Source organism: Bradysia coprophila, unplaced genomic scaffold, assembly GCF_014529535.1.
Source record: "Bradysia coprophila strain Holo2 unplaced genomic scaffold, BU_Bcop_v1 contig_350, whole genome shotgun sequence".
Lineage (NCBI taxonomy): Eukaryota > Metazoa > Arthropoda > Insecta > Diptera > Sciaridae > Bradysia > Bradysia coprophila.
In genome coordinates, this window is record NW_023503608.1 from 10,668,194 (window position 1) to 10,691,893 (window position 23,700).

At 35.6% G+C, this 23,700-nt stretch overlaps 1 protein-coding gene across 2 annotated transcripts in view; it reads left to right on the plus strand.

Annotated features, from left to right (window-relative positions):
- LOC119080948 (plexin-A2) overlaps positions 1-22,832 on the plus strand; it is a 29,279-nt gene extending 6,447 nt beyond the window's left edge. Inside the window, exons 3-17 of one of the 2 annotated variants that reach the window (XM_037189576.1) lie at positions 9,313-9,513; positions 13,520-14,364; positions 14,425-14,554; positions 14,622-15,330; positions 15,389-15,597; positions 15,664-15,771; positions 15,834-16,056; positions 16,116-16,886; positions 16,958-17,456; positions 17,513-17,634; positions 17,694-18,565; positions 18,677-19,338; positions 19,406-19,536; positions 19,611-19,756; positions 22,038-22,832. In XM_037189576.1, coding sequence (XP_037045471.1) covers positions 9,331-9,513; positions 13,520-14,364; positions 14,425-14,554; positions 14,622-15,330; positions 15,389-15,597; positions 15,664-15,771; positions 15,834-16,056; positions 16,116-16,886; positions 16,958-17,456; positions 17,513-17,634; positions 17,694-18,565; positions 18,677-19,338; positions 19,406-19,536; positions 19,611-19,756; positions 22,038-22,220 — 5,793 coding nt within the window. In that variant the 5' untranslated portion in view covers positions 9,313-9,330 and the 3' untranslated portion in view covers positions 22,221-22,832. The remainder of the gene's footprint in view (positions 1-9,312; positions 9,514-13,519; positions 14,365-14,424; positions 14,555-14,621; positions 15,331-15,388; positions 15,598-15,663; positions 15,772-15,833; positions 16,057-16,115; positions 16,887-16,957; positions 17,457-17,512; positions 17,635-17,693; positions 18,566-18,676; positions 19,339-19,405; positions 19,537-19,610; positions 19,757-22,037) is intronic. The other variant, XM_037189575.1, reaches the window with a different exon arrangement.
- Positions 22,833-23,700: the final 868 nt, after the last annotated feature.

Genomic DNA, 23,700 nt, shown 5'->3' on the forward strand with positions numbered 1-23,700 from the left:
TATTAACGAAATGGTAAGTAATGATGAATAAATTTACGAGACAATATGGACGACATTGTATTCGACGAATAAGGGAACTATTTACATATTTGAGTTGTTTGTTGGTTAGATATGAAATTTTTGTAATAATTTCCATTTGTAGAACAAAGCTTTTTCCAGAAGGAATGCAATTACAAATGTACAAAATGACTAGCAAATTTCGTTCCTTTAGTGAGTGGAGTTTGATGGAAACATTATCACATTACGGGTATAGCTATTATAATTTTTTATGCTTACAACCAATCTAAAACAACGTCGTATTTCGCTACAAAACTCACTCCGTTTGGAAAGATATGGGAATTAATGCAGTGTCACGTTCGTAGCATTTTGTTAGTTCAATCTTATAGTACCAGAGAGGTAAATATATGTAAAAGTGGATTGAATGTTTGTTGACCTATTTAGGCCACAACGAGGATAGTAGTTAATCAGATGTTTTTATGTAAGTTCCATTTCCAGGAGAAGAAGAAAAAAAACTGTAATAGGAAGGGTTGGCTTTTCGTACTATGATCGGGAAAATATGTTTAAGAGATTGCAAATCTAATCGAAGATAGGGAAAAGGATTAAGGGGAGTGAAACGTACACAACATTTTCTCGTGTCACCGCTTAAACATTAATCTTCTTTACCGTATGGCTTAACTCTTTGTAGATTATTTTGAAATTTAGTGAAATTCTTGGGTTGTAATTGATATAATCAGAATCATACTACTCGTATATTCAATACGATGGAATGGCGTACTCCCTCTCACTTGACATTTAAACAGCTGCGCTTTTATCCTTTAAATTTTCATATTTCTGTCAATTCACTCCATAAGTGTGCTTCAAATTTGAATAAATCTCTCGCATTCAAATACGTATCAGATCTGAAAATAGTGCCAACATTATGCTAACATCGTAAGCTGTTCCACATTCTATTGATTGTGTGTTTCTTTAAATTTTTTGTAACTTATACGATTAAACAGATTAAACACTGAGCTTATACGGGATGGATACATGATCCATATATAAATTTAAACAATTCGAAAATATTATCTGTTGTTTTCGCAAATCCTGCCCTTTAAATATTTCATTTTCTATATGCTTCCTTGTCATGAATGAGTTATAATTTTACCGACCGAATTTAAGCTTGAGTTCGGATTGAGGTAAACGGAAGTACACGTTTCAGAGTTATTGTTTTGATACGTGAGTTTATTTATGCAACATTTATGTATTTCGAATGGAAGTATATATGTTTTCGCCCATAGGTATATGTGTTACCTCATTTCATTTTTTTTTTTTTGAATCATAACAGGAAATGTTATTCATAAATATAAAACTTAAATTAAGATTCTTCCTGTCATCCGAACAAAACTTATCCCGGGTATACGAAAAGAATAGTATTGGGATTGTATTGACATGGTTCTATATTAGTTTTACGACACATCATCGATTGACGTTAGCGTCAAATTTGTCAATAACTTTCTCAGTTATCCGAGAAGCTACAGACAATTTCGTTTATGCAGGGATGATACCGTTGATGCCGTATTTTGCTTATTCAATTTCAATGACATTCACTCTCTGTGTGTGTATACGGAATAGCATAATATATATCTGGCTTATAGCAAAGTAGATTGTGGTTTTTTGTGAACAAAAGGTGATCAAAATACCAATTCAAATTGAATAGAGAAAATGATTTGCTCGAACATAATTGAATTCGATGTACCATAAAATGCAATGGATAATAAACGTTCAGTTCATGAATACAAGTGTGTATAGATGTGTGTAATGTACTGACTACTGAATAGAGAGTAGCTAATACTTTTTGAAATTTTTAATTTGATTGAAATTTAAATTACACTCAGTCCTATAATTTACTACCAAGTAATTATGTATTAATTATGTAGATTAGTCTGTGTGGAATCCATGCTAGCCGTACGCTCAACACAAAAATTATTTCGATTACATGCATTGTGTTCATTGACACCTTTAAGTTTTAAAAGCGATTACATTATTCGATATGTATCCATAGTTTTGAACTGGTCTGCGACCATTCATACATACATCAATATAAATTCATGATTATATCTGTTGCTTTAACTTTTTTGTTTTCGAAATTAAAAAAAAAAACGCTATCGCTGTGTCGCACTTTTTAACTATTAATCAATTGTTGACCACATTGGTCGGTATGTTAAATTATACGTATACCGTCAAGTGTTTAATATATATGAGACATTGTCTTCAGGCGAGAAAAGTATCCGAAAACTTTACCTATTTACCACTTCCACCGTTCTCAAATTGGATGAGTTTAAAACCCATTCAGTACATTATCAGCAATGAAAAATTGATTCAAAATCGCAATTGAATTCTTTATGTAGTATGACTGTCGGCGAATTCGTATTGAATGTCTTTCATTTTAAACTTGTTTAATATCTCAGCATAGCCCATTTTCCCCCTTTTTTTTCTTACCCATATTGTCAAAATAAAAATAAATCGGAAAGAAAAATGAAATAAAATGAAAACCAGAAAACAGAAATCGACATATAAAAGCAAATATTTCCGACTGATATTTTAGCCGTATATATACACACAGAGAGTATATATTCTGTTTACGTATATCTATCTATCCATAATGGTACTTATACTTGCGTATACATAACTTTTGCTGGGCTCAACTGGAGTGATGAACTGTGGGTGGAATTTATCAAGGCAATGGTTAGGTCTATGTTAATATACGTATTCATATTTCCACCAGAACATAATATACCGGCTAAGAGTGATGTTTATGGGTACATAATATAAAAGCGATAGAATTTCGATGACTTCTTCGCCGAGAAAGGCATTTACATTCTATATTGTGCGGTGTGGAATTTTCGGTGATATACAATAACCCATGCAGTTACGAATGGACGTTCTATTTATGGTTTTACTATATATGGATTCTATACAGGCCTAATACATACCCAGCTATAATTTAGCATCGACAGAATGGCAATATTCTGATAGCAACACAATTGTGATGTTTAATGACATTTTAAATTGTTCTAATTTATATAAATCAAAATGCAGAATGATGACAATAAATCTAAGTAGATGCCATACGTATAATTGTTCGTGGTTACAATTCAATTACGTATTTTACACACTTTTGAACAATTAAAATTTCTAAGATGCTTTCTGCGGTATATATAGTAAGAAAATAAATCCCATCAACATTAATTACTAATTGCTTGGTACACTTAAAACTGTGGATGGTGTAATGACAGCATTTTGAATTTTAATGTTTCAATTCGTAACTTTCTTCTTAATGATCCTTTTATGCTAACTCACTCATTTCTAAGAATATGGGGAAAGAATTATAAAAACGACGAGTGCCTACCAAAGTGACACTACACCTCTTTCTTAGTCCTAATTTAATTATGGAAAATATTGACGATGATATTTTTATCTCGTCACATCGAGCTTTAGGTAGATTAGTTATTCAGTTAGTTTGAGTAGTTAAATCGAAAGTCTTGGTGCCTCTGCGGGTCATGTTGTACAAGCGAAGGATTATCTACATTCTACATGATCGGTGCTGCTGGCTAAAGGCTCCAGATAACATTATGTCCTATGCACGTCCCTAGCTCTTGTTGGCTCAGGAAAATTGGTTAGAAAATAGTCTGCTGATGCAATGTCTAATAAGGACAAACGAGAGTCATGTGTTGGACCGATAGTGTGTATATGTTTGTTGAGGTTGGTTCAACTCGGGCTGTGTTAGTTACAATCATAGAAAAGTGCAAATAAACACAATCTCCGTAATGTGATTTTGCTTAATAAACAAAGACCTAGAACGTTCTATTTTGTGATTTAGTTCTTCATATGTTATATATATTACACACCTGTCACAAAGAAGTCGAGGCTTGCCGAGACTGATAGTGACAAGTGTGTACTCTATTTTATCACAAAAGCGAAAACTAGACAACAACATAGACCTGAAGTGTAATTTTTGAATTATTCTTCTAGTTAAGTAAGTTTGACATCCGAACACCGCGCGTATGTGATAAAGTCAAGTAAACAACTAGTCGATGAAATGAAATTCTCATACATTTTTCTACGAAAACTGAAAGTTTTAACAGATGACATATACATTTTGTGTCAAAATTTCATTTCACACCGACTGGTTGTATACATGGCCTTTAGCCGGAATATATAGACCACAAATAACACACAAAACAAAGAATTCAGTCGGTTTACATATTTCTAAGAGTGTAATGCGATAATGATCGATAATTGGTGGAGTGAAATATGTTTCAGAGCATACAGGTTTTCAATATTTACGACATTAAAAAACTACGAGTCTGACCAAGCTAATTTTTAACTAAATAGTGCAGAAGATGTCCTGACACTTGACACTTTTGTGTAATTTACGAATAGTGAAATGAAAAAGTTACAAAAAAATCATTGCTAATACGTTCAGTTCACATGTTACATCAACAAATTGAACTAATGTTTTAATTAGCTAAACTTTGTTTTCTATTTATCTTTGACTTAATTCACAAACATTTATTTTTGTCCGAAAAGAATACTCCAAGCGTTGTATGGCTAACATGTTTTCATCATCTCAGTTATCTCCATTTTAGAGCACGAAGTAGCTAATATGTCGATAGTATTGTAGACACATTTTATGTATATAATACAGTGTATGGTAGCACAGAATTTCGTTCGTTATCATTCTCTTGTAGGTTTACATGTTTATTTAAAGAAAATGGTTTTATTTGTAAAACGAATCAACAAAACCGAAACTTTCTGATTATCAAAGTCAGACAGGAAAAGTCAATTAGTTTCATTATGAATAGCACTTGAATAATGTGAAGATTAAAGACATGGTGGCTGGTTTGTTGTTACATTTTTGTAGAGGCTCGGAAAAGTGACATCAGCTACTTCTAGATGTTTTAATTAACATATAGATTGATTCTGTTCAGATTTCTAATCATTGTTTCGAGTTCCGATTTTCTGATTTACTAAGAAACTCGAAATCAGATAAGACGATGGAAGTTTTTCTCTTTCTGAATTCCGTACACCGGAAAAGTTGTTTTCGAATAAAGATACGTTTTTGTGTCTACGTATTTAAGCCTAAGTATGCACAGTAGCATAAACAACCAGCCCCCGGATGTTATGCGGGTAGTGTATATAAGTAAAATGTAACATTAATGCTATATATGTATTTATATGAACATTGTACGTGGTGGATGATTTTGAAAGACAGGATATTTGGGGTGGAAGAGGTTGGAGTGGAGAGATAGACGATATATTTTATGTAGCAGTACAAGTATGAAATTCATTCAAAAGGTTCAAGTATCTGTCTCAATTTGATTTACCTACATTGTTTATTTTTAAACGTTTTTTTTTTCGTCTTCTCTTGAATTTATATGTCAATTTGTTACCTAGCACAGCTAAGACGCATCCAAAGCATAATTGCAATAAAGAAAATACTTGAGCTCCATAAAGAATGTATATTCAAGCACTGCTACGTATCTGGATTATTCGAAAATTTTATGAATAATAATTCAAAATTGATGATTAGCGTATAATGTGGTAATTGTTGGATGTAAGGACGGAACAAGTTGACTTGATTTTTCGTTTTAAAATTCGCTTTTGTTGCCGTTGAATGCCTTCAATCTTCATTACCTCTCGTGTATTTCTTTCCGTTGTGATTGTCAAATTAATAGCGTTGAACAATTTCGATGGAATTTAATATTATAGGAGGCTGCTGTGTTGCTGCGAAGGGACGATTTTATGGTTTGCTTAAGGTGATATTCTACCTAATTATTTTAAAGATAAACTAAAAACGAAGAGTATGTTGAAAGTCTTTAAAACGATATGAGAAGGGACTTGGTGTAGTATTGGATGCTAAAATTGCTATGTAATGATTACATAACCCAAGTAGCTGAGAAATTGGAACGCTTTTTTGGGCTCGGTATCGGTAACACCTTTACAAATTGCAAATTCTTCCAGATGAGATACTTTCGTTATATAATATTTAAATGTAAATTTTATACGCCGTTTAATGAAAAAGGGTATGACGATTAAAACAATTTCCAACAGGACTTTTTCTACCATTATCGAAAAAAGAGTAGAACCGCGCACTTTTTTTTTGTGGAACCTTGCAGAAAATCGATAAATCGAAAATATACTAAATTCCCTGATACGAAACGGTAAAACGAATTTCATTAGACTAATAAAAAAGTCATTTTAACGAATTCAATTAATTATTCAAATTGAAAAGAAAAATGAAGTGAATAAAAAATGAACACCGAATAGAAATCGCCATCCATTTTTATAATAATTCCATGATTTCATGATTCCATGAATGATTGAAGAGTAATTATGATGAAATGAGAAAGCGACAAGGGGGAGAAGTCATGGTAATGGATGTTATATTAACATAAAAAATTACTTGTGGTGTACCCGTTTATGACGGCATTTTTGTTATTTGTTTCGAAAAAAAGGGAACACAAAAACGAAAGATAGAAATATTTAACATGGCTTTTAGTCGGCGTAAGGTGTATAGGGTGGCGTAGGTTGTTTAGATTCCATTTTATTACAATTTATTCGTCTTTTTTTGGTTAAATTAATTTTAGTCCTACCATAAATTCATTAGTGTCTAAGAATTTTTACTTTATTCCGTGGTATAATTTCAACCTTCATACCAACAATTAGAGGATTGTATAAATATGTGAATGATATTACAACTCCACCAACATTTCTAATGAATGAAATTAAATAGTCGCTGTTGGGAACAGTGCAAGTGATGTTTCTCTAAGCTAAATCCTGACCACTTATAATTTAATTACTCCATCATGGGAAATAAACAGAGAACACAATAAAAAACAACAACAACAACAACCACCACATAAAAAAAATCAAAGTAAACTGCACTCATTAGCATATTTTTCATGATGTACACATCGCGAACTGAAATGCATCGCTCTGACCAGTCATAATTCCCTTTATGAACAAAGAAATTCATAATCGGTTCACAGACATTGTTGTTCACTCTACTGAACGTTGTTCATGCACTTATTACATAAACAATTATGGACAACGCAACCAATCATATCAATTTATTGTTATATCTGTGTACTAGCCGTACTAGTGTAGATGTTGGTACACATTTTTATTATTTTGGTTTTTTTTTTCGTTTTGCATAACATTTCGTTTTCTCTGCTTTTGTTGTTGCTGTTTATCATGCCCCACGGTATTAAAATAGAAAAATTGATGATAGGGGAATGGACGAAATGTTCAATGTTTAAAACAAGAAACTATGTTGCTTGTAGTTTGAAAAATTGGCTAAAAATTGGTGATAGTATAGAAGGAAGAAAGCAAAGTTCAAACCTTTCATCGGTTATCGACGAAGACAAGCTGAGAGCTTTGGCTAGTATCCTCGTCCTTTTTCATACGGCAAAGAGCAAAATGTTTGTTTAAGCAAACGACATGAAAGATTTTGTGTCAAACACTAGTCATAATGTCCTAAACAGAAGAACAGACAGATTTAATCAATTTACGTGATACGCTAACCGGTGCGCCGTTTCTAAAAACAAAAATATTTTTTCTTACGAAAGTCTACGAAAATAGTATCGATCCCGAGTGAACGCCTGTGGCGATGACAAATGTAAGCATTTTTAGTTTCTGAAATTTTCAATAAAGAGATTACAAATTCTGTTTACATTCGATGATTGTTTTCATCAAATATTTTTATTGTTATCTACGTCTTCTACAGCCCGAATTTCAGTTGCTTTAAGAATTTATTTATTACCATTTCATTTCAAGAAACATTTTTCGTATTACAGGTATGTACCCAAAATAGATGCTGATGCAAGTAATAAGTCAATCAGTTCAATAATTTCACATAAAATTAGTCACTCATTACAGAATGAAAAAAAAAGAAACATTTTCTACTTAGGTACACACTACATTTCCAACCGTTTTGTGTTTCGGTGTTTACGTTCGATTGAGCAATGAATACATTTTGAAATTTCCGTATTAAACATTAGATTTTTCTTCCACTTGCATTTAAGTAAAGATAAGTGGCTGTTACACAGCTGAGAAACTGTGAAGCTATTCCATTTCGTAAAGTGTAATATTTCATTCCGCATCTTAACCAATTTATTATGATTGGTCACAATACATTCCTTTATTGAATGTATCAAACAGATATTTTTCTATATATATATTTCAAACAGCATTATCGTACATCATACTCCGAGTGATGTACAGTACATTGCAAAAAAAAATGAGTTTGTGTTGAAACTGATAATAATTGCTGTTCAGTTCAACAAAGACATGATTTTACACATCTCAAACATTCATTGTGAATTAGAAAAATTATATTACTTCCGCTTGGTGGTTGCTTGCCTTTAAAAATCTGATTTTTTTTTAGTAAAATTTACGACTACTTTGGTATGACTCAATGTTTACCAGAGCTGATAGCTGGTATTCATTCTCAAAGTAAATCAAGGTAGATTTTCCAATGAATAACATAATTATGCTATGCATTTTGTTTCGATAATGAGCTCTTCAATCATTGTACGTCTGCTTTTAATGTGAAATACCTTGCACTTAAGGGAGGAGGGAGGTGAAAACATGAAACAAGCTTAAAATCGTACAGCATAGCATTTTACATAGTGTACATTATATATATATGTGCTTAGTGTCATACGAAAACTTTTTCGATACGATCCATAGTAATTTCTGCTTGATGGATCTGATGTGACATTTTGGAAAATTGATTTTCATCTTCACTGAATTTATTTCGAATTCCTCCTCTTTTAATTATGTATTTTACCTGGTACTGCAATATTGTGCTGTCTGAAATAGAAATAAAATAGCTGATGTAAAGATGTTTGCTTGTTTATTCATGTGTAAGCGAGAATTAATTAATTAAGTTTCGGTTTGTCGACCCACACAAGCCGGGTGAATCCGCTTCATGAATGTCGAATGGAAAATATGAAATAGCGAGACTGTGGTAACTATATCCGAAAAATTTAAGTTGCATGAAAAGTTCTGTCGGTTTTTTTTTATGTATGGGAACACGGTTTGTTGATTAGGATCCTAGAATAAAAGTTCTACATCCACGTTTTTGTTACCATCTGTAACTACTTCGAAAAGAAGTGTATTTTGGGATTACATTGGTTTATGAAGGGGATCAGGGCAACACTCTCTTGTATATACGTTCACTCTTACTCAAGCTCTAACTAGTCCAAGCAACAGACTTTTCTAATATTAAATGGTCGAATAAACGAATATATTTTTCTCTTTCAGGTCTTATGCCGTGAGACAATGAAGTTGCTTCTAGGCTTGTTGTTGCTAGCAACAATCAAGACAGTTTTAAGCAACAGTAGCAACAATGGTAAAAGTGATGCATCATCCGCAACCGCATTAAAATCTAACAATACGATAATTCATCACACAAAATTCGACACCACACTAAACCATTTGGTAGTCGATAGAAATACGGGACGGGTAAGTAAATGTTTACGGTTTATTGACTACTAAAATTGGAGCGGAAATTACATTTAACAACCAAAGAAAATCCTGAATGAAAATCTAGTTACATTTACCAAAGATAAATTGAAACGCACCGCTGCTCTACCTTTTTTCTTTCTTAATTTCTTCATTTTTTTTTCTTCCCTTTTAAGACAAATCCTTATTGTTATTTATTTATATCGTTTTGCCCACGTATAAATACCATATACCACACATATGAAAACATGTATGGGTTACACCTGAACGTTGCCACCTTATTTTCCTGTTTTATTTCGAAAATTCCTTCGACATTATGACTCATACATAGATGAATAAAATGTGTAATGGCCGAACGGATTTACCTCAATATTGTGCGAAGAGAATTCGTCGAGAACTGTTGAAATGTAGTCGAATGGAATGTGTTTTATAGCCTCGGATGATGCAATACGGGGAATTATCACAAAAGAGGATTTCTCATTAATTAGAAAAAGTTTCCTTTGCTAATCTTCTCAATCCCCGTATTATATTTCTTATTTTAGTTTAAGATTTTTGTCGTACATGAATGGCATGGAACTTAGTAGCTATATTTATAGCTATCAGCTATTGAATGGTTCAAGAAATTATGGAAGCCCCGAAATGGACAAAACAAACCAATTTATTATTTTGAACAAGAACGTTAACACACACGCTCATCTCATCGTGCTCTTTTCATCTTAGTGGAAAAACACGGTGAAATTATTAGTTCTTATTATTCGTTACGTACTGAAATTTTTATGAATGTGTAGTCATTCAGAGACAAATTCGTTTTAATTTGAGACTTGTTGTCTTTAGTAAAGCTCTTGTGGTCTTATTGTATTTTGGTAAACTGTTTTGTATCGACATTCACATTTCTAACATTGTTCAAACTCGCCTATTTATCGTTCGAATTTATGCGTAGTCAAATTATTAGTCTCAATCTTATTTTCTTGGGCAATTTAAGGCACAAAATAATATTTAGACATTGTCGAAACACATTATCCTCATGAGCTCGAGATTTTCGGAAGAATTTTCTTAATAATATACCAGAAGTGATTCTGCGGATATATTGTTTAACAGGGGATGAAGGTTTTTTTGCTTAGATCACTTATGGAATAATTGATAGTCTTGATCTGTTGCTCACTTTCATTGTGTGTGAGGTGTAAGATCTAAAATGTATTGATACAACCCTTTCATATTTTTAATTCCACAAATATTTTCAACATGATTGTCGAGACAGTCTTGAAATTCTATCGAACATCTTAAGTTTGCTACACCAAGGAAAACAACCATTCGATAAAACAGCGATAGGACATGTTATTGCTGCAGGATAGTCGTATGCTACTTCTATTTTTCCATCGCTGTATGCTTAATACGATCTTGTTTTCGAGCACAGCTTCGATTAGTGCAACAATTAAGTCAAACGGATGCAGGTTTCTTTTGAAATTTTTCTTCTTACATTCTTGGAAATACGCTTTGCAAATAAAATATTGTAATTGCTTCCAAATGTTTGTTGTGACTAGTGATAGTGATACACGTCAAAACAAAGTCTTTATTGTAGAAAGCTTAAGTGTCCTCAAGAATATATATTCTTTTAGAAATTTAATTATTTAAATGGCAAAGACTAACGATACCATGAATTGTCATTTAATTATTAAGTGGCTCCTTACCGTCGTTCCCGTAGTATTTGACGGGAGGAATATATTTCTTTTGCCAACAACATTTATAATTCAAAAATCGAGTCTGCTGAAGATTTTTCCGAAATGATAGGTACGATGATTCAACGAAACATCACATTTCTGAATTTGTTCTATCCAAAAGGATGTTAATTCAATGAATATTCCTAGGTGGTATATATGCTCAAAAAAAAAGCAATATCGTTAAGTTCGTGCCACAACTTTAAACATTAAAATTTGCTCTCTAGTCAATTGAAGTGTATTTCATTAGCTATCATTTATACAGAAATATGTGTGTGGGTGGTGAAACGTTAAAGGTGTTTGCGCGCGGATATGACGGAAATTACCCCATCGTCGAATGCTTTCATCTCAACAATTTGTCTTGGTGTATTGAGAATTTTCTCATTCAAAATTCTTTTCATGGAAAATTTGTCAAAAAATTTATTTTTCTTTTTCATTTTCTTCTGCACACAATAAATTATATCGTGCCTCTGATTTGCATATCTATGATGGAACAGTCATGGCGTTACATGGCTGAATATCTTTACGGTTTTTGTGATTTATCAGACAAGGATATTTTACCTTAAACTTATAGTCCTGAGAATAGAATTAATTATAGTGGGTAGAGGTATGAGCTATTGTTGAAATTTGTTTTGAAAATTCAGTCACTTTGATGAGCTGTATATATCTATCCTGATTCCGTAAAACGTAGAAGTAAATTGTTTTTTTTAGAAAATGGGTCAACGTCCTGTTATTACCATTTTTTCTATGAGTTTGTTGACTGGATATTCTTCCACACTCAGCAGTTTTATAAATAATAACTTGATTTTGTATGTAGTCTATAGGAGTAGATGGGGTCTTTACAAGTTGACAATACTGTTAAACGTGTAAATATCTATCATAATGGCTGACTAAATCATTTTTTTCCTAACAACCTCTTTATTGATCTAAAAAAATCAGCTAGGAAGCCCATCAATTACTGTAGACATTCTCTGGGTAAACGTATTGGGTGTTAGATACACCACATTTCATATTATTCAGTTTTTTCCCCTTGTTATGTGTATTTATACCTAAACTTGGTTTATTATTCGGGAGTGAGATTTCCTTTGTACATAACATCCCTTCAGTATAGTTCTTTTTTTACACAAAACTAATCCCTTTGAGAACGTTCCCTTATGAATTTCCCTGTAATATGTGAGTTTGTTCAAATGTTGATTCAAAACACATTACAAGTTGACGAAAATATATGTCAAAGGGCTGTGCTGCACGTAATAACAGATATGAGGTCATGTCTATTTAGATTTAATGCATAGTTTGTTGATGACATGTTCAATTATATTGCATGGCACATACAAACTTTATTCATAACCGATGTGATATCGTCGGTTTCTTGTTACATTCGATTATGGGTAAATGTTAAATGCCTCTTTACATTTAGGTTGAATTCGAACCGAGTCCGGACAATCGATTCATAATACTTGTGGTATGAACCCAGACATTACCTACGGTAAAGTAAACAAATGGAAAGTGTGTATAAGCCCTTTCGCCTCAAAACAGAAATTTTTGAGAGTAAAAAAAAATCGAATTAACACATACACCCGCCGCCTATTACCCACGCCCCCCCCCCCCCCCCAGCAAAACGAAAATAAAATTCTCTGGTAAATACGTGCATAGCGTATGTTGTAGCCATCCGTTTTGCAAAGGTTGGTTTGGGGTTGGAGGTGAATTTCATGAAATATGTTTCCATATTCAATCTTGGTTTCCACAATACAAAATACGTTCTTCCCCTCGTTCTTCCATTTGGTTCGCTTTTATGTGTACGTGCGGCACATGGCAGCTATTGAATTTTCTTTCTATTTTTTTTTTTCGGGTTCGTTGCATGTACCATATTTTTTCCGTGTCATAGTTTTCTTGATTCTTTATGATTAAGTATGATAGTTGCACTACATGCTGCCTATGAACACTGCAGCAATGTATACACGTGTAAAATATCATAATTGGTTCCCGATTGTGTGAACATTGCAATATAGGGATACAGATATTCATTCCCTTGAGCAATTGTGTTTTCCTGCTGTTTGCTCTGGGTTTGATTTTATAATTTTTCAAAAAAAAACTTTAGTGAAATTAATGTTAGAAAGAAACTTGATGGACGCTTTGTAAATGTCTGTCAATTCCGATTTGAAAATTACTCATTTTACTTAAGTCGTTTCTTGTATTATAATCCGAAACCCAATCACGTTGCCGCCAGACATACTTCGAAAAGTTGTTTATTTCAAGTCGTAAATTTGACATTTCTTGTTTTCGTATTTCAGGTGTTCATTGGCGGAGTAAATCGTCTGTATCAACTCTCGCCCGATTTAGATATTCAAGCAGTAGCCGTCACAGGTCCTCGAAACGATTCAACCGACTGCACGGCATTGGAATGCACCAAAACCGATACAGTCCGATCGCTTATCGACAACTATAACAAAGTGCTGTTAATCGATTACAGCACCAGTCGTTTAATTACTTGCGGTTCGGTGTTCCAAGGTGTTTGCACTGTACGAAATTTACAAAATGCAAGCATTGTCGAACAGGAGATCCAGGAAGCTGTGGTCGCCAACAACAATACAGCGTCTACGGTAGCATTCATTGCTCCCGGTCCGCCTGCGCCACCAGTTACCAATGTTATGTATGTCGGCGTCACATACACTGGTAACTCACCGTATCGTAGTGAAATACCAGCTGTATCGTCACGAAGCTTGGAAAAAGGAAAAATGTTTCAAATCGCTTCGGCTGCCGTCACAACTGGCACTAGAATGTTTATTAATTCGTATGCGCGTGAATCCTATATTGTTAACTATGTTTATGGATTTAGTTCCGAACGATTTTCGTATTTTTTGACGACACAATTGAAGCACAATTTCCATTCTACGCCGAAGGAGTACATAACGAAATTAGTTCGCATTTGTCAGGAAGACTCGAATTACTATTCCTACACTGAGATACCGGTGGATTGTATTAGCGAAGCACAAGGCGGCACCAAATACAACTTGGTTAGAGCAGCATATTTGGGAAAACCTGGTGCTGATTTGGCAGAAAATTTGGGCATAACACCGCAAGACGATGTTCTGTACGCTGTCTTCTCCGAAGGAAAAGAAAATGTTCCAACAAATCGGTAAGTCGACTGACGTTATGTTGTGGAACATGCTTCACAATAAATTTAAAACCTTTTCAGATCTGCATTGTGTGTGTACTCTCTAAAAGCGATTCGACGAAAGTTCATGCAAAATATCAAGGCCTGTTTTAATGGAAATGGTGCCCGTGGACTCGATTTCATTTCTCCAAACATGAATTGTGTATCAACTGTAAGTGACGGCGGTATTTGAAAAGATGTGGCTGCTGTTACTAATTACAACTTTGTTTGATTTACAGAAATTGCAAACGATCAGCGAAGACTTTTGTGGATTGGATGTAAATTCTCCGTTAGGTGGCGAACAACCAATTGCTGCGGTACCAGTTACATTGATCCCTCATCAATTAACTGCAGTAGCAGCGACACGTACGTCTGGTTACACAGTAGTCTTTATCGGCACACTCGAAGGTCACTTGAAGAAAGTGGTAGTGGAGTCAGCTACATCAGCTATTGAATATGCCGATATTGTCATCGATGAAGGTTCAAAGGTCAACGCTGACATGCATTTCGATGCTCAAGAGTTGAATTTGTACGTGATGACCAACAACAAAGTCGCCAAAGTGAAGGTCCACGATTGTACTGTATTCCAAACGTGCAGCGACTGTTTGGGCGCAAAGGATCCATATTGTGGTTGGTGCTCGTTGGAGAACAAGTGTAGCCTACGATCGAATTGCCAAGACGATACGAACGACCCATTGTTTTGGGTCAGTTATAAGACTGGCAAATGTACCACCATTATGAATGTGTCGCCGCATCAATTGCAACGAACTACTGCGCGTACATTGGAATTACAAATCGACCATTTACCAGCATTGAAAGAGCAATTGGTTTGTGCATTTACTACAGCAGACAAGCCAACTATTTACACAAATGCTACAAGAAAACGGAACGGCGTAAATTGTACGACACCGAGAACCGATCTGTTGCCACAGATTGCTCAAGGAAAGCGTAAGAGCGTTGAGAAGATTCGGTTGATTTAAAATTTTAATTTCCCATTAATTTGTAGATCATTTTACGACCAAACTGTCGGTACGAACAGTAAATGGTCCTGATTTGGTATCAACGAATTTCACCTTTTTCGACTGCAGCACCCATTTGTCTTGTACCCGATGCGTTTCCTCCCAATTTCCTTGCGATTGGTGTGTAGAGGCGCATCGATGTACCCACGATACAGCTGAAAATTGTCGTAATGACATTTTGGTGACCGGTGTTAGTGTAAGTGTTGTATAGCCTGGCTATAAGCTTCTCATACTTTATAGCCATAATATTGAATTTTTACAGCGAATTGGTCCAAGTTACCGTTCCGGACCTGGATTCTGTCCAACAATTAATGCAACTGGCGATGGAAGCGAAATTCTTGTAGCTGCTGGTGCCAAGAAATCGATTAAGGTGACTATTCTATTTGCAGCGTCAGATTTCGTTCAACAATTCATGTCTGTCTCAATCAACAGGTCAAAGTTCACATCATCGGACAATTCATTGTTCAGACACGTTTTGTGTGCCAGTTCAACATCGAAGGAAGAGTTACCAGTGTTAATGCTCAACTATTAGGTGACACAATTTACTGCGATCCAATGGAATTTGTCTATACGTCGAAATCACCAAATCTGACCGCTACCTTTGCTGTTATCTGGGGTGGCAGCAAACCATTGGACAATCCGCACAACATTCATGGTACGGTTTTCATTTGGAAATTTTTTCAGTTCTACATTGCTAACAATCGTCACTTTCAGTTGTTATATACCGATGTCGTGACATGTGTGATAGTTGCGGTACATGCTTGGCATTACCGGAAAAGTACAATTGTGGTTGGTGTCAGTCCACATCAACTTGCGAAGTTGATGATCAGTGTAGCAAACAGGACGAGAAGAAAAACGATTGGTTGAATCGTCAGCAAACTTGCCCCAATCCGAAGATTCACTCGTTCAAACCAATCACAGGTCCGTGGGAAGGTGGCACTAACATCACAATTCGCGGCATAAATTTGGGAAAAAATTTCACCGACATCTATTCCGGAGTTAAAGTGGCGGGCATCAGCTGCATGCCGTATCAGGATTTGTACGTCGACACCAAAGAAATTGTCTGCACTGTTGACAGTCCTGGCGTGCAACAATACAGACACGGCAGAATCGTTGTTCAAATAGCTGATTATCGCGGTGAATCAACGTCCGACTATGAATTCGTGGATCCGCAAATCGAGGACTTCAATCCGAAGTTCGGACCTATTTCGGGTGGCACCCAAGTGACCATAATGGGAAAACATTTGAATGCGGGCAGTCGCATCAAGGCCTATATCGATGAACAACCGTGTGAAATATTAAGTGCTGATGATACGCAAGCATTGTGTCGTACAAGTCCGGCTAAAAGCCAGAATAAAGGAAAGCTAAAAATGACTTTCGACAATGGAGTTCGTGAGTTTAATGGTGATCCCTATGAATATGTGAAAGATCCGACCATCGAGTATGTATCGTCTGGTCCGACTGGCCAATGGAAATCGCCAAAAGGTGAGTTGCTACTAGATTTTTTCATTGAATTCAAAGTTGTTAACTAAATCGATCATCATTCTGTGTTACAGGCATTCCAGCAGGAGGCATAAAAATAACCGTTGTTGGCAACCAGTTTGAGGCTATTCAGCAACCAAACATGTATGTGTACTTCGAGGGCAAAACATACCTCAGCGAATGCAGAGTGGTATCCAATGCAGAACTGACCTGCTATTCGCCAAGCATCGACGATCCCGACAATTCGGATCAACTGAAAAATCTAAATGCTGATACACCGGCCCACCTAGAGTACGGCTTTAAGATGGACGATGTTGTTGAAGTAAGGAATCTCTCCAACAAGGACAATCACCATCCGTTTGAATTGTATCCCAATCCGGTGTACTTGAAGTTCGAAGAAAATGTCAAATATTTCAAGAGCGAATATTTGACCATAAACGGCCGTAATTTGGATCGGGCGTGTCGAGAAAGTGATGTTGTTGTTATGGTAGGCAATGGGATTTGTAACATTACATCTCTATCCCGTCAGCAATTAACCTGTCGACCACCGGTGGAAGCGACTGATGCAAATGAGTAAGTTTTTTCGTTTTAGTTTTTTGTTTAGATGTCCTCACATCTCCATTCATTAGGGCACCAACTGTAAGCGTAACAGTGGGCAATGTTTTAACCTACGAAATTGGTGTACTAAGCTACGCGTCGCCCAATCTAATGCATGGACTCAGTCGTCATGCACTGTTTGGCGTGATTGCAGGTAATTTTTGGTTGTTATAGTCAAAAATCGGTTCTGTCTACAATGACTGTTCTTTGCAGGTGTTGTCTTTTTGCTGTTCATTTTTGTTGTGTTGCTCATCGCCTACCGCAAAAAGACCAGTGAAAGCAATCGAGTCCTTAAGAACATGCAAGAACAAATGGACATCCTTGAACTCCAAGTAGCGGCTGAATGTAAAGAGGCCTTCGCCGAACTGCAAACGGAAATGGGTGATCTCACCGGTGATCTAACATCAGGCGGCATTCCATTCTTGGACTATCGAACATATGCAATGAAAATCCTGTTCCCAAACCACGAAGAGCACTGCGTTTTGCAATGGGAACGGCCGGAATTGCTGCGAAAAGAAAAAGGCCTAAGACTTTTCGGACAGTTAATTATGAACAAAACGTTTCTGTTGCTCTTTATCCGTACACTCGAAAGCAATCGTTATTTTTCGATGAGGGAACGTGTCAACGTGGCCTCTCTGATAATGGTGACACTGCAAAGTAAGCTGGAGTACTGCACAGACATTTTGAAAACTCTGCTAGCCGAATTAATAGAGAAAAGTGTTGACGGCAAAAGTCATCCGAAATTACTGTTGCGTCGCACAGAAAGTGTGGCCGAGAAAATGCTCAGCGCATGGTTCACTTTCTTGTTGTACAAATTTCTAAAGGAATGTGCCGGAGAACCGTTGTACATGTTATTCCGTGCTGTCAAAGGCCAAGTGGATAAAGGACCCGTCGATGCGGTAACACACGAGGCCAGATATTCACTGAGTGAGGAGAAACTGATTCGTCAATTGATTGAATTTAAAGTGATGACAGTGTATGCAAGCATAACACAACAACCAATCATCTGCAATAACATGGAAATGCTTCCAACGAACACGGAAAATATTCCAGTTAAAGTGCTCGACTGTGATACAATTGGTCAAGTAAGTTCCGATTAATTTACTGTCTGTAACGGAAAGTTTTTCCTTCAATTTCAATTTATTGATTCGTGTCCGTTGTCTCTACTAACTTCTCCTTCGATTTCCATTTTCCAGGTGAAAGAAAAATGTCTGGACACCATTTATCGAAACACCCCGTGGAGTCAGCGACCGCGTCGCGATGACTTGGATTTGGAATGGCGTACCGGTACAACAGGCCGCGTAATACTGTACGATGAGGATTCCACATCAAAATTGGAAAGTGAATGGAAAAAATTGAACACATTGCATCATTATCGGGTACCGGATGGCGCCTGTTTGAGTTTGGTGTCCAAGCAAAGTTCCATATACAATTTCTCAATATTGTCGGATAAAAACGATAAATCTCACAAATACGAGACTTTGAATCTGTCGAAATATGCATCGTCTAGTCCGCCATTTAGTCGTGCTGGCAGCCCACTGAATAATGACAGCCAAGAGAACGGATTGAGATGGTGGCATTTGGTCAAGCACCATGACATTGACTTACAGAAAGAGGGTGAACGTGTGAACAAAATGGTTTCCGAGATTTATTTGACACGACTGTTAGCCACTAAAGGCACATTACAGAAATTTGTCGACGATTTGTTTGAAACGATATTCAGTACGGCCCATCGTGGATCGGCGCTTCCATTAGCCATTAAGTATATGTTTGATTTTCTGGACGATCAGGCAATATTACATGGTATTACTGATCCAGAAGTAGTGCATACGTGGAAAAGTAATAGTTTACCGTTAAGGTAATTTCGACAAGGAATTGTATTTCCAGCCAAACACGACTAACGTTACCGTTTTCTTCACTTTCAGATTTTGGGTAAATCTAATAAAAAATCCGAATTTTGTGTTTGACATACACAAATCGAATATCGTTGACTCATGTTTGTCTGTCGTTGCTCAAACATTTATGGACTCATGTTCAACATCCGATCATAGATTAGGTAAGATATCTTCGTGCATACGTTGCGATGTGTTTGCAATTTTGCTAATTTTTTCCATTGTACTTCTGAAACAGGTAAAGATTCACCCAGTTCAAAATTGTTGTACGCCAAAGACATTCCATCGTACCGAAGATGGGTCGACCGTTACTATTCCGACATCCGTGATATGCCCGCCATTTCAGATCAGGACATGAACGCAATGCTGGCCGAAGAGTCTAGGGTGAGTGATGTTCGTAATTTCGTATTTCTAATTTAATTTCTAAACAGCAACTGCTTTACATCATATCTTCGCTCTTCCGGACGAAGCTGTTACTCCAATGGCTTCGTTTCTAAAATTGCTGTAGATAACTTGATCGAAACGACTTAAGTTGATAAAAACTGACAGTCCCGCTTATAAATCCAAGTCGTGTACATCAAACCTTTTTAGCCCCGTACGAAGTACTGGGGGCTTATAAGATTAATATGCCGTTTGTAACACGTCGAATTGGAAGCAGACAGTAAGGGCAAAGCATTTGGTTATGTTCATAGATGACGAATCCGCAATAAAAAAAATGTCCGTCCGTCCGTCCGTCCGTGACCCCTCTAGCTTGAGTAAATCACAACCTTTTTTCAAAATTCTTTTTTTCTCCGATTGGTATCGACAAAAGTAAGGTCAAGTTCGAAAATGGGCATGGGAGGGTCGGCCCCTCCAGAGCTAGGGCGCTATAGGTGTTTTTCAGTCTTTCGGCGATATCTACCGAAATACGCACGCAATAACTGCTTGTGATATATCAAATGAAAGGTATTGACGAGTAGAACAAAGTTGCTGAACATTGTTTTTGGGTAAGATGCAACGTGGGCTTGTTGGGAGGGCTCAAAGGTCGTTACTCGGCCCTAAGTGTTTTTTGCACATAAATCGAGTAAATCTCATCCGATTTCGCTAGATTTAGTTTTTTATGGAAGGTAATTGAATACCGAAAAGAACGTATCGAAAAAAGTTTCAAATTAGGGCCCTTGGACTGAGGCCGCTACTCGGCCCTAAGTGTTTTTTTTGCACATAAATCGAGTAAATCTCATCCGATTTTGCTAGTTTTTGTTTCATTTGAGAGATAATTGAATGCCGAATAGAATGATGGCAAAAAAAGTTTCAAATTTGGGCCCTTGCACTAAGGCCGCTACTCGACCCTAAGTGCTTTTTGCACATAAATCGAGTAAATCTCAACCGATTTTGCTAGTTTTTGTTTCATTTGAGAGGTAATTGGAAAGTTGGCAAAAAATTTTGGGTTTCTAAAATAATCTCGTAAATTGTTGATTTTATTTGAAAGGTACTTCGTACGGGCTTTCGTAATTGCGCTATGCGCAATTTGAAAAATTAACAGTTTCAGTAAATTTGACAATGCCCAACTTGACTTGCATTTTGGTAACAGACGCATTAGAGGGTTGTAGACGTATTAGGGTTCCGGGCTTATTAGGGCTACGGACGTATTATGGTTGCGGACGAAATAGGATTACGGGTTGTACGGGGCTAAGTCGCAGCAAACGCTCCGACTGTTCTGATGCCTTGTTTTAAAAGACAACACAACACCGTTGCCAAGCTGACTGAATGACGCTTACATCATATTAATAGAGACGTTATCGGTACTAAATCCTAGACGAAAACCAAATAGCCGATTCAATCAAATGTTGTTATTGCGGATAACATGTGTTGTCACACGTGTTGCGGTTGAGTTTCGAACCCACAACTATCAGTTCAATAATTCAATGTGAAGTCTCGACCTTTAAGTTACTTTTAAGTTTGTTAACGCATTGAATTGTTGGAAAGTTTATGACCAAAGATTTAACGACATTGGCTATGCTGTTCCTCGAAGCATTAAACACACGAATAAAATCGACCACTTCGGGGCCTGTCAACTCCTGGGACACTCAGTATTTTTATAAGTAAAATCTAGCTTGACAAAGACAAAAAAATTTCCTCAAGTTGACAGGTCCGCCCTATAGTCATTTAAATCACAATAAACGGAAGAAATAAAATTGTAAAGTTTGCACTCCGTGACTAAGTCAACTTTTTGTGTGAAGATTATACAAAAGTCAACTCGAACTAATGTGTCACATACTGCTAGTTTCATCTGTTATCGATAATGACGACAAAAATAATGACAAGCTCTGGGTAATATGATCATTTATAAAGTAAAATGAATGTTAAAAAACTGAAGTACAAGATTAGAAATCAACCGATTAAAAATACTTTGATCGATGGAAGTAATAGAACCAATAACCTAGTCGTCTGTAACAGGTTAAATATAGGCCAAAATCGCGAATATGCGAGAGTAAGCAAATAAATTTTCGGCAACGTTCCTTTTCTATTACCGAATGAATTACGTCGGTCATTAAAAATGCAACACAGTTTTCCATCTGCATCCTCGTTCTCTGTATTTACATTCGCACCCCTTTTGCTTCTTATAACATTCAACAGCTAACTGAAAATGATTAATTTTTGCTTCCCTTTCACTTTCACCCAACAGATGCACACAACGGAGTTCAACACAAATTGTGCCCTCCACGAACTATATTTATACGCTGTGAAATACAACGAGCAATTAACTGTTACTTTAGAGGAAGATGAATTTTCACAAAAACAACGACTTGCCTATAAATTAGAGCAAGTACACAACATCATGTCAACCGAAAATCCCAACAACTTTTAAATTATAAGAAAAATCATGAGCTGAAAGTGTTTAAAGCTTAAGTTTCAAAATTATAAATTAGAAAAACCTCGATAGGAATGAAAGGAATTCGGAATGAATTGTGACTGACAAAACCAAGCGAGAAAAGAAGAAAAAAAATGTGAAAAATGAGAACGAACATTATTTGCGGTCAAAATATGGCATAGAGGATTGAACAGGTGTTTGAAAACGAATTTTTGATGTCGGATTTAAAATGGATTTAATTGTAAAATCAACCGAAATGTAAGCGCGAGCTAGCGAGCATTTTCAACTAAAAACGATGATATAGAATGAAGAAAAAAAAAACGGTAAGAGTTTTTTAAGACTTTTTTAAAATTATTTTTTTATTTTTTAAAAGAAAATAGTAGAAATACAAGTAAAATAATTTGAAAAAATGAAAAGAAAATTAATTCACTCTCTGTGTAATGGTCTTCTTTATATAAAGCAAAACAAACAAACAAACAAAAAAAATATGTAAAAATATGACGTGTATTTTTGTAATAATGAATGGTAATCAAGGTGTTATCTACGTTAAAATTAAGTAAACAAAAAAGTGAAATAAATAAAATTTAAAAAAAAATATTGAAAAAAGAATGTTGATGGAGTGTGCGTTACAAAAAAATAATGATAAATAATCAAGAATAGTTCAAAGGAAATATTTTTCAATTAATTGAATTTTCATTTTCGATTCGCGTTTGTTATAGTTCCTAAATGCCACTTTCGTTTCAATTTTATCATACTTCGGATTTTTGCAATTTATTTATCTCTATTCGGACTTCGAATTTTCTTCGCAATTTAACAGAACTATTTACTGCGCTGCATTTAATTTCGGAAATCGTGAGAATTCGCCAATCATAATAAGTGTTCAAATCTATAATTTAAAAAAAAATCTTTCACCCGTTTAGTACTTTAATTTAACCAACATTGACTCAAGTCTATCTGATTTAGTTCCGATCTTGACCTTAACCGAAATTGAAGATTTCAGGTTCAACCTCAAAATTTCTCACATCAAGTTTATAATAGAGGTCGGAGCAATTCAGGCTCTTAAAAAAACTGCTCTGAAATTTAAAGGTTAACCTGATGCTGACCTCATCCAGATCTAGAATCACCAGACCCGAATTCATAAGTTATATTTTCAGTGTTCGGTTCAAGGTTCAATAAAAACTGATATTTATATCAGATTTACTCCTCACTTCAGGTTCAGGTAAGGACTTCCAAGCTTTAAAAACCGTTGTGTCAATTGTCTCGCAAAGTTTACGGAATGGTTTGCAACCTATAGATCTTCTAAATTTCGTAGAAAAAGTTGATCAACGAAGACCAATCTTTCCACAAAAATACTTTGTCGATGTCGTGCCAATAAGAACCTTTTCAAACACACCAATACACACAGTTTATCGAATCACGACCAAACAACATTTTTCCATTATTCTTTTCGACTAACTTCCCTGATTTGCATTTAAAA